We start from the raw sequence: 12,080 nt of genomic DNA, 5'->3' as shown, positions 1-12,080 counted from the left end.
GGTATGCACCAAGTATCGCAAGTGCTTGAGTGACATGTTTGAGTTCCTGTGGCCGCATGTTTCGCAGCTGTTACACAGGCACAAAACATGCAGGGATTGCCTGACAAACATGGGCAATCCCAGCATGTTTTGAGGCTGTACAACAGCCGTGAAACATGCGGCCGCGGGGACTCGAACATGTCACTCGAGCACTCGTGATATTCGGTGCATACCCGAGCACCCTAGACAAACTCGGACCCACACAATTCTGAGTAGTGGTGCTTCACATCTTTCACAGCTCTTCCCTCCACTTCATTCAGTCATATGAATGTGCTGAGCCCATAAAATACATGGGAGACATAAACCGATTCAAGGTAGTAAATAAAAAAAAACTGAAATGTTACAATAAAGCTAGAAGAATATAAGGAATCCGTGTAAGTATTTTCAAAAACATTTCATATCCCGAAATCAATTTGTAGTCAATTGTATAGAGTGAGTCCATGTTTACTGAAAGCTTGGACACTGGCTTAGACTTAGAAGCATAACGTATGTTTATCAGGTCCTGCAAATCAACTATGCATATTTATCACCTCTACAAATATCAGTTTTATGCTCATTTCCATTAATGAGGGTAAACAGTTCCTCCATTTCTTACCGTATTTGGAGAATAATGCCTCCAAGTCCTCCTCAGTACAGCTGTATGGCAGGTTTCTAACAAAAAGTCTTCCAGAGTCGGACAAATCTTCTTGCGTCTCAGAATCCTTTTGGCGCTGCTCCCATGGTCTGTTCGGCGTTTTTCCTGAGAGATGGGCTTCTTTTGCTTGCTCAACCCGGAAAACCTCAATGTATCTCGTACCTATGGATTCATATAATTTAGTGAACGGTTTTACCTTCCAATTAGGTGGCGAATTTAAGGCTGCGATTTGGGTTTACCAAGGTTGTCAACATTGTTGGAAGGTCTGACATCACAGTACTGTACGCACATTACTTGCTATTTTCAGTGCATTAGCAAAGGAATCAAACTACTGTAGCTAAAATGGACGGTTCACTGAACGCGAGAAGACATCGGTGCTGGTGCAATTACATGCTTTAATAATGCTCAAACATGTCAATACTTACACCTGACCACTATAAATGCTTGAAATCAAAATTGCAGATCTCTATGTAGGCTAAAAATTAAATAGTAAGATCTGCAAAATGCTGTGTGTAATGCAAATCGCTTCATGGCTTTGCACTTAAAGGGAATCTCTCAGTCGGTTTTTGCTATGTAATCCAAGAGCAGTATAATGTAGGAGCAGATATCCTGATTCCAGCGATGTATCGATTACTGGGCTGCTTGATGTCATTCTGATAAAATTACAGTTTTCCCTGCTTTAGATCTAGCAGTTCTTTGAATTCTGAGCTGTGTAAAACCCCGCCCACACCGCTGATTAGCTGCATTCTATGTACCCTGTGCATAGGCAGAAAGCTGCCAATCAGTGGTGGGGGGTATGGTTACACAGAGAAGTTGACAAGGTAGAATGAGACAACTAGTCCTCTAGTAATAATCTCATGCTGATAAAACACTGAATTTTATTAAAACTACAACAAGCAGCCCAGTAAGTGATACATCACTGGCATCAAGGTTCTCTTTTTAAAGCCCCAAGCTAGACTAGAATTATAATTGTAATGCAAATTAAAAGAAGCACCACTACATTATTTTTTCTACATATCATATACATAAGTATCATACAGTCTTATCTCAAGAAATGTTACTTAAAATCAAAGGACAGCATGCACCCTGAAAAGACAGTCTGGCCCACCATTCCCTCAGGTCAACACTAAAATTGCATTTTTTCACATTTCAGATGAAACATGAGGGCAAAATTTACCAAAACACAGAATGCTTACATTGTAATATTGTGCACAAACTGATATACGGTATGTAAAAAAAACAGCAGAAACAGATAATGCAAGAAAATGTGATCTGATGCAGGATTTCTAATGTCATCACAGATCCTTCCAAGTCAACTCACCCATATAATCTTTATTCTTCTTAAGCGCTTTATGTACATCATCTTCAGTATTAAAATCTACAAAAATATATCCTAAAAAGATATGGAAAGTTGGTAAACATACAGTGTAGAATACAGACAAAAAAAAAAAATCAGTATCGTGCGGCTTCCTACTACGGATAGGGAGATGCTGTTCTATAGAGTCCATTGTGGGTTTTTCTTCTGCTGCCCAAGACTAAATTCTCACAATGAGTATTTGGTGAGTTTTTCACGTTGCAGATTTTCGGCAACCTTTCAGTACTTTTTATGTAAATTAAGTTACTTGCGGTTTTTTCATTCATTTCATTTTCAGCCACATCCCTCCACCACCTTGCCCTGATTGTGGCGGTAGGACAACTAACTGCAGTAAGAGCCTCCATCCCCAGTCTGCAAGTAGGAAACAATCCCTTCTCCATGTTTAAACTATACCCTCTCAATCCTAACTAGAAAATGGAAAAGATCAGACAAATTATCCTGTATTCTCTAAAGGATTGCTACAAGTTTGTTTCATGAACATGCTGAAAATGACATTTTTCAGATTATTTCCATTCAATTTAAAGGGGATTTGTCAGTTGATTCATGCTGGCCAAACTACAGGCAGCATAACTCAGAGCTATAGTCTGCAAGAATGCAGCCAAGTATAATTTTCTCTGAAGCAATCTGGTGTAGTCTAAAGAACCGGTCGGCTTCTCCCCACAAAGCTCGAGTTATCCGGTAGGTCTCTCCCTATGTACGGAGAGAGAGAGAGACTTGTCAATCAACCGGAGCGGGGCAGTGCCAGAATAGTCTTATCTCTTTCTACTCCCCAGCCGCATCCTTAAACTATGTGATTTCTGAAAAGTCGAAGAGTTTAAAAGAAATAAATAATTGGCTGCAATCATGTAGCCAAACTCTGATTCATGCTGCCCCCGTAGTTTGGGCAGCAGGAATTTACTGACAGGTGGTTCCGTTTAATCATTCCTTTCTAGATTTAGGGTTCCTTTAAGATTTTAGCAATGTCTTACAACTGTAGAAGTACAAAAGAACATACCTGTCTTGTTTCCATAGGAATTTCGCACTATTCGAATAGCAGCTGGTTTTAGTGGTAGAAGAAACTCTCGAATGTTTTGCTGGAAACACAAAGCATATTTTGTAAAGGGTAGGTGGACCTTAGTTCAGTCTTGAATTTTAAACAAGAATTTATTGGAGCTTGTTCACACTATGTTAAGAAATGGCAAACAATTTCCACTACAGAAGGGTTATAATGTGTATTTGCCAAATATTTCAACTGTTGCATAGAGAGGGTGAAATACACAACAAAAATCTGGAAGAATTCTGCAACATATTGTATAGATTGTGACTAATTTTATAGAGGTGAACACGATGCTTAATTGCATGGTGTGGAGGATCACATTTTTGGGGAAGAAAAGTTTACCAAGTGATGTACAGAACCTACTTCTGTTACATTGAATGGTGCTCCTCTCAGTTTGACAGTATAAGGCGTCGTAGGCTCATTCAAAACAGGTGGTTTCTGAAGGAAAGAAGTAGGGGCTTAATTACACACATTGCAATGAAATCAAGACTGGCATTTTGGCACGTGATCCGCCAATCTATTGTTGTAAATTGCATCTAATTTACTAAAAGGTGTGAACAACGTGAAGCTGTGCATAGATTTATCAACTTTTGCTGTTTCCACGTCATTTTTGCCCAGCTGCCACACAGTGGAAGAGGCTCGACGGGATAGTGGCGTGGCGACCCCTGCTCGTCAAAATCATGATAAGGGTTGGTGTTCTTTATACGAAATCATCCTCTAGTCCATGGCCACTTCGCGCCCTGCCTATATGCGCCTCTTAATCAATCATGAGCCTTACAATCTGTCCCGCCCCATCCTCAAGACCGGCAAGAGAAGAAAAAAAAAAACGCCGGTTTTGATGAATCAGGGCCCATAAACTCTAATGGATATGTGTTCTATTTGTGAAAAAAAAAACATGTATGTGAAATAAGGACATGTGAATAGGGACTTTTAATGCTATGATACACTGGATTTCTCACCCTCACACTTCAATGGCCATGGATTTACTCTTTAAGGTTAAGCAATATGGGTGTGAAGAAAGCCTGTAAACAACTGGAGTCTAAGCAGTAACATTTCTCCATGTGGAAAGACACATGCCAGTGTGAGGAGGCTTATAAGTCATGCAATGCTCCTCTGGGAAATTAAAATGCACATCGCCTCTTCAGAGAGGAAGAGGACTAGAACTTTAGTGCACCGTGTCTGCAAATTGAGATTCTGGTTTGGCTTTTATCCCAAGTCATGTGGCAAGGCTTGTTAAAGGGTCGATATTGACTGTTTGGATTGCTACTTCCAATAGGTGGCACTAGAGTTCTAGTTCTCTTCCTCTCTGAAGAGACAATTTCAAAAAACAAACAAATGGACACAGTCTATTGCATCTAAGCTTGTAGCTAAGCAGCTCAGGTTTCCTCATAGCCAGCAGGACACTCTGCAATTTATCAATATGGTTTCTGCAGATAAAATTCGAGAGAGGAGAGTTTATATTGAATAGAAAGTACTTATATGTGAAATAAAACATGAGAAGTGTAGATCTGTAGCTATGAACGAAGCACTCAACATTTATAAAGAAAAAACATCCCTTACCTCTTTCTTTCCTGGTTTGCTCTTCTCCGAAGACCCAACCACTTTACTCTTGGCAGCCGTTTTCTCCAGGTCTGCAGCTTTCTCCTCTTTAGCCCCAGATGATACAGTGGATGGCTCATTCACTACCTTTGATTTGAGGTAGTCCATGTCAGAAATCTCTGATTGCAAGGCTATCTTCTCATCTACAAATAAGCAGAAATTGATGAAAATCTTAATGCTGTATATTTGCCATTTCTTACTTAAAATAACATACAAACCAGCATTTCAATTTTAGGGTCATTTTTGTGAATGGCAATGTGCAAAATGAAAGTGTATAAATGAACAATATGATGGACACTTCAGCATCTGCAATTTTTAGACTTCCAGCTTAAAAATGACAGAAATACCTAAAACCTCCAAATAATACACAAAGTCACTAGACTGTATGTAGGCCTAAACCAAATCTAAGAAGTCCTCTACTTCCCTAGCCAAGAAGTACGAATCGAAGGGTCCAATTTTTCAAGGTTTGCAGTCAGGTTTCCTACAACAAGTAGTAAGTATGGAGATAAATAGTTCCTACCTGTGTTTTCCTCACCGTCCTCATCCCCAGAATCTTGCTCTGATTCAGAATCAAAGTTGAGGTAGTCATCCTGGGAGCGGCTCTTCACCTTTTCTATAGGCTCAGTCACTGTGTCATTAGCCCATGTAGCTGTCTTGCTCCTGCTTTGGTGCACATTAAGAAATTCCTTGAAGCCACTGTCCATTTCCAGCTGCAGATCAAACAGCAGGATATTATATTAATTGAAGTGAATTCAGACTTACTTTAAATTAATCAAAACAAGCTAATTTTTTAAGAATTCAATGTAGTCTCCTTTATAATCAAACATATAAAGAACACTTACGTCTCCCAACACAGACTTCTGCTCTTTCTGTGCCTACAAAAAAAGATTAATTCTATTAAGTATGGGTAACACAAAGTAGTTGTGCAAACAACTTTTTTTTTATCAATATCTGTATTTTGTATCGGTCACCAGATTTCACAACATAAAAAAAAATCCTCAGACCTGAATAGTTTGTTATTTTAGGTATTTTACAAGACTTTGAGGACCACTTTCTTGAAAGTGGAGCACCCTTTAATTTGCTAGCACTACTATCGGAATTAGGAACATCCATGCAGCCCCATCAGAATAATCCAGCGATATTACTACTGTTGCACCCGGCAAGGTAGAGGTGTTTGCCTATTAACACAATGCATACTGTCAGCTTACCCTTACTTTACAACTCTACTTCTTTTACTTTACCTTTTTGTCTTCTGTTTTCGCATGTGCTCCATCCTCATTTTTTGTGACCTCCTTGCTTTTACTTTGAGAGTACTTACTCCACGGCCTACTTTTCGTGGGATCACCAAATGATTTACATAGCTCCACCTTTAAGGAAAGAATAAATAAAGTGACTACGTTAAAAAAATGCATCATACCACTCCCCACCATTGGTTATGTACCTGGCTTACTCACAGAAATACGGGATGTGTCAATGAAGCTCTTGTTGAAGTGGCTTAGAGCGGCTTTAGCCTCATCTTCTGCGCTAAAACCAATGAAGCCAAATTTCCGGAATTTCCCAGCCTTCGTAAATTTCAGGGTGCAGTCGGTTAAATTGCCAAACTCAGCAAACAACTCTCGGAATCGATCTTCTTTCATCTTCACAAAAAATACACAAATAAACCATCATGCTTTGAATAAAGCCTAACTTCTGTGCTTTCATTAAAAGCCTTGTGTTAAGATAACTGATAATAGCTTTACACCGGAGTATAAGAGAACTGGAATTTGTGAGTCAGTGTTCAGAGAAAAGTGCTCATCAGTGCCACTAAATCTATTAAAGGGGTATTCCCATCTCTAAGATCCTATCACAATATGTAGCAGGTGTAATCATAATAATATTAGAAAATTGCTCCAATTAGAAATGTAGTATAGTTCTTCTGATTCACTGGGACGCTTACCCCATGTGCAGGGCATTGCAGTAGCTTAGGTATCCATGGTTACAACCATTAACAACTAACTGACACTATATAAATGGCCATAACCGTGGCTACCTAAGCAAATGCAATGCTCTACACATGGGGTAAGCGACATAGTGAATCAGAAAAACTATACTACATTTCTAATTGGAGGTATTTTCTAATATTATTACTACACCTACGACATATTGGGAGAGGATCTTAGAGATGTGAATACCCCTTTAAAGAAAACCCATAAAATCCAAAGCCCCAACACTTTAAAGTGAGGACATAAGCAGAACAGGTGTGTATACATGCAAACACATGGAAACATCGATACTCAGCAAGTGTGCTCATTCTCAGGTGTCTACTATTTTATACACGATTAGTGTGCTCACTGTATAGTGAGTGCTGCCTATTCACAGCCCACAGCCAGTGCTGTGGCGTCTGTCGGTAGAAAATGGACAGACTCCTAAAATCTATAATAAATTGGTACAGCAGTACAATGCAGGATGTGCAGTAAATGTTTCCATAAGAATTTTGGAAAGTTATGAAATGTCCTATAAATATTTGTTCTATTCCTGATCTAAGGGTCTCGGCTTTTAGTGGCGATGAATCTGTGCTGCACTTTATGTACACGCTCAGTAGTGAGGCAGGGCTGTGGAGTTAGTGAAAGTGAGGAGTCAGAGGTTTGACTTGCCGACTCCACAGAACTGCCCACAGCGCTACCCCAATGACTGGGAATGAGTGACGGCAGGGAGAATATAACTTAATTTTCTCCCTGCAGCTGCACTTCCAATTAGATATCTACACATATTTAAAACAGTACTTATCTGAATATTACCACTATGGCTGGGGGTAAATACCATTTTATATTCTTGACAGGTTCCCTTCAAATTGCAACAAGAACTAGACAGTCAACAATCAAAAGTAGTGTCAAATTACCTAGAAGACTGGTAATACTACAAAAATATGTGGAAACTGTTCCTATTTAATTTTTTATCTAAATCGTCGGGTCTCTTTTTTGACCTGATAAATAAATTAGCTTCTTTTGAATGTACAATATTACTCCAGAAAGCCTCAGTCTAGTTCAGGGGTGCACAACCTTTTTTGGTCCAAAGGCCACATACTGTGCTGTTTTATACAAAGTATTTTTTTTCACATTATTTTGAACGTTTTCCAGTAAAATCAGCAGGAAACTTATTCAAGGAGTGTTAGAAACATTTGTTAATGCGGATTTGTAGTAAAATCTCCTTTTAAATGCTCATAAAAAGCTGTCTGAATAGGCCCTAAAATAGAAGAGGTGATGAGTGTATATTATTCTCTACAATTATGGAAATGGAAAAGAGATCAAACATCAGAAATCAGCTCACCCTTTTTGAAGTCCAGTGCCGGAACTGAAGCAGTGCCACAGCAAAAAGTAGAAAAAAGGAGGTAAGGCGTTCCAGCACTCGGATAAAAACTTAATTTTTATTGATACATCCAATAAAATCGAAAAAATAGTCACAAACCACCAATGGTATCTAGCGTTGCAAACGCGTTTCAGACCTTCTGTCTTTATTCATTGCAAAAGTTTATTGCAATGAATAAAAACACAAGGTCTGAAAAGCATTTGCAACGCTAGATACCATTGGTGGTTTGTGACTATTTTTTCGATTTTATTGGATGTATCAATAAAAATTACATTTTCATCCGAGTGCTGGAACGCCTTACCTCCTTTATACTCTACAATAGGTCACGGGTTTTTTGCTTACTGTTGAATGTTTCACAATTCCCACAATCCCCCTCTGTAATCCATGCGACCGCTGCTGCTGGGGAGAATGAGCGGCTCATTCTCCCCGGCAGAAGCGGTCGCATGGATTACAGAGGGGACCACCTAGGAGAGGTGAGTACATGAATTTTATTCTTATTTTTACAGGTGGGGACACAGCGGGATCAGACTACCACTACACTCATCATTGTCCCTGCTGGTGCTGATCACAGCGCTGGCAGGGAACCATGATGAGGGCAGCATTCAGCACCCAGCGCTTGGAAACAGCGTTAACTATAACACTGATTTCCAGGCGCCAGTCTGTGTCACACTGATGACACACGGATGTCATCCATGTGTCATCATTTGTGAGGCACTTTTGTGGACCGTGTATCCACAAAAAAACGGACTTGTCTCCATGTGAAGCACACAGACACACGGTTCGTGAAAACACAATGAGGTGTACACAGACCCATTCATTTGAATGGGTCTGCGTGTGTCAGTGTCTTCGGTACGTGTGGAAACTGTCACCACTCGTACCGGAGATACTGACTTGTGAAAGAGCCCTTAATCTGCATTCTGGTCTCCTATTCAGAGATGTCAGAACTGCTGTCAGAGTCCATAGACATCAAGATCTGCAGTTCTTCATGGTGACTGCAGGCACCAAAGACAATAAAAAAAAGTTAAATATAACAAATTAAACTTTTCCATGAGACACATAATTAGTAAGAAAAAGAAGTAAAACATAGAAAAAAAAAAAAGAGTGTAAACTGAGAATCTCAGTTTTGTACATTTTTGCCCAGTGGCATTAGATCAACGTATGATTTTTGGATGTGAGGTCCATGTCTTTGGCATACTGCAAGGTCTGCACCCTCCTTTTTTTTTTTCTTTTACTTGGACCATCACTCCTCCGATTTGGCACAGATGTTTATAATTACCAGGAGACTAACAGGGGTTTCACTTATTTTTGCTCTCAATCTGAGGGCATGTAGAATGTGAGTTTTCTAGCTCCTTTCACTTGGTGTTGGTGCTGTGTAGCAACCAGGGTTGTGCATGTGGGGTGGCCTGAAGTCATAGGGACTCAGCCTTGCAGTATGGGTTCTGTGGGACACTAGGGCGCTGACCCGATGGTTGGCACACGGTGCCGCACCTTTTAGTCTATAAGAAGCTATGGACCCACTCAGAGGTGTGCTGTGACGTGGCAAGGGGCTTCATACAGTCAGAACGGAATTGTAACCTATAATTAGTTGAGTGGCGTCCATTGCACCCCAAGCGAGTTTTGTTTTTATAATTTCCGTAAGTATGGAAGTTAGGTAAACCTCCATTTCGGTAGCTTCCTAGCTTGGGCGCCGACTACATGTGCCACAGCAATAGTGATGTGTCCATCGCGAACGATCCGACACAAAGAGCTGGCTCCCTGCTGTGAATCATGGGAGCCGGCACTCCAGTGAGAGCCACTAACTTCTCTTAATGGCTCTCACTGGGCGGAAAATTCCGGGGTTTGTCGGACGTAACTCCGACCACCATTGAAAGGGCGGAGTTTTGGCCGTGGGTGGGCGGAGTTTCGGCTGCATCATAGTCATCTCAAATGTGTCCACCTATAGGGATCCAAAAGAGACTGCTCTTTTTGGTGAGCAGAGCCAGACTGCCCATCACTACACAGCGAGGCACTTGCGACTAACTGAAGGTTAAACTAAGAACTTCGTAGTGAGTTTTGTACATTTTTATTACATCAACGTATGATTTTTGATTGGACAGTCCATGTCTTTTTCTACAGCAATGGCATAGAAAAAAAGACACAAAACAGTTTGTATCGAAGTGATTATACAGCCTGATAGAAAAAAAGGTAAGGCCTCATTCAGGCATTAGTTTTTTTCACGTATGAGAACTGAGTTTCATTATTGATTTTCATCAGCTTTACATTGATGAGAAAAAAAAAAAAATCTGCACTTTTCCTGTCTGTCAGTGAAAAACTGCCAGCACACTGATGGCATCTCAGTCCTGTCCGATTTATCTATTTTCACAGACCCATAGCTATTTATTGCAAAGTTCGATCAGCCATGTCTCCGATCCTGCATGGACCACTGTGTCCACAGAAAAAAAAAAAACGTGGACAGCCTGTAAGAGGTATGAGTGCTATCTGTGAAAAAACTAGATGGCACTTGTGTGTGAAGAACTGAAGTGTGAATGAGTCTGTACTTTCTGCAGCAGCGATGATGGCCCATAACTAGGGTCATGTGACTGCTGCAGCGGATCACAGCAGTGGCCAGCGACTGGCTGCAGCGGATCACAGCAGTGGCAAGCGACTGGCTGCAGCGGATCACAGCAGTGGCAAGCGACTGGCTGCAGCGGATCACAGCAGTGGCCAGCGACTGGCTGCAGCGGATCACAGCAGTGGCCAGCGACTGGCTGCAGCGGATCACAGCAGTGGCCAGCGACTGGCTGCAGCGGATCACAGCAGTGGCCAGCGACTGGCTGCAGCGGATCACAGCAGTGGCCAGCGACTGGCTGCAGCGGATCACAGCAGTGGCCAGCGACTGGCTGCAGCGGATCACAGCAGTGGCCAGCGACTGGCTGCAGCGGATCACAGCAGTGGCCAGCGACTGGCTGCAGCGGATCACAGCAGTGGCCAGCGACTGGCTGCAGCGGATCACAGCAGTGGCCAGCGACTGGCTGCAGCGATCACAGCAGTGGCCAGCGACTGGCTGCAGCGGATCACAGCAGTGGCCCATCATCTCTGCTGCTGAAAGTAGAGACTAGCGGGTAACTGGGGAGCAGCAGGAATAGATGAGGGGAGCTGTGCTCTGTAAACCCTTCTGCACTCCAGACAGCCCCTGTAAGGTGCTACATAAGAATCACTACACAACTTACTGTACTAAAGCGCAAAACTCAAGGAAATAAGTGTCGTGATAGAAAATGCACAGACGCCAGTGATCGTGAGCATGGCAAGAGCCACCCGCAGCCCCGACATGGGCGGACCCCTTCACATCATCAATGAGTAAATAAAGTATTTAAATACCCCATTAGGGAGATTCTTGACGATTAATCGCGACATCTTGCTTGGTAGCTTTAACACCAGGTAGTGGAATCTCTAACTTAGCTTCACGTTTAGTCCGTGGGCGCCGCCATCTTGGTTTACACCACGTGACTAGCGCAGGGCATGTGCACACACGATAGGGGCGTGGCCTGCCTGTGGCGCGCAGTGTACTGCTGCTCAGAGTCCTCTCCTGTATGAATAGCGGGCGAGAAGTTCATTCGCTCTGCCTGCAGGGGGCAGTGTAGCTTTACGTCATTTCTACGTGTAACGGCTGCCAGCAAAGTTGCTATGTGGGAAGAGAATATTATAGACAGTGTGGGCCGCAATCGTTTTATAATAGCCACAGTGCCAGCCAGAGGCTGTGGGCCCTATCAGTGTGGTAAAAGCGTCCCTATATAATTCAGCTATTGGCACCACTAATGCCGTGTGTGCACGAGCCGGTACAGCGCTTCATGGTTCTTATAGTTTTGCCAAGAGCAGCACAGCGCAGAATGGCTGCAGTGTCACTGACCGCTGTACTGAGCTTCACCTGTGTGCTTGTGGTAAAGCAAATTGTCTCTTCAGAGAGGGAGAGGACTAGAAGTCTAGTGCCACCTATAGGAAGTAGCAATTCTAACAGTCAGTACCGACCCTTTAACCCCTTCACCCCAAAGCCTGTTTTCACCTTCATGACCAGG

At 42.1% G+C, this 12,080-nt stretch overlaps 1 protein-coding gene across 2 annotated transcripts in view; it reads right to left on the bottom strand.

Annotated features, from left to right (window-relative positions):
* The window catches only part of RBM19 (RNA binding motif protein 19), a 76,555-nt gene extending 65,006 nt beyond the window's left edge, over positions 1–11,549 (bottom strand). For both annotated transcript variants that reach the window (XM_073672105.1, XM_073672095.1), the window contains exons 1-10: positions 11,386–11,549; positions 6,138–6,320; positions 5,925–6,050; positions 5,526–5,558; positions 5,204–5,393; positions 4,645–4,826; positions 3,448–3,522; positions 3,043–3,121; positions 1,995–2,066; positions 635–835 (exon numbers count right to left, since the gene is read on the bottom strand). In XM_073672105.1, coding sequence (XP_073528206.1) covers positions 635–835; positions 1,995–2,066; positions 3,043–3,121; positions 3,448–3,522; positions 4,645–4,826; positions 5,204–5,393; positions 5,526–5,558; positions 5,925–6,050; positions 6,138–6,320; positions 11,386–11,421 — 1,177 coding nt within the window. In that variant the 5' untranslated portion in view covers positions 11,422–11,549. The remainder of the gene's footprint in view (positions 1–634; positions 836–1,994; positions 2,067–3,042; positions 3,122–3,447; positions 3,523–4,644; positions 4,827–5,203; positions 5,394–5,525; positions 5,559–5,924; positions 6,051–6,137; positions 6,321–11,385) is intronic.
* Between the last annotated feature and the right edge of the window lie 531 nt (positions 11,550–12,080).

This window comes from Phyllobates terribilis, unplaced genomic scaffold (genome assembly GCF_046119375.1).
Source record: "Phyllobates terribilis strain yellow unplaced genomic scaffold, ASM4611937v1 Scaffold_1__5_contigs__length_1240528914, whole genome shotgun sequence".
Classification (NCBI taxonomy): Eukaryota; Metazoa; Chordata; class Amphibia; order Anura; family Dendrobatidae; genus Phyllobates; species Phyllobates terribilis.
The sequence above is the reverse complement of the archived record's forward strand: the minus strand, read 5'-3'. Positions and strand labels throughout refer to the sequence as shown.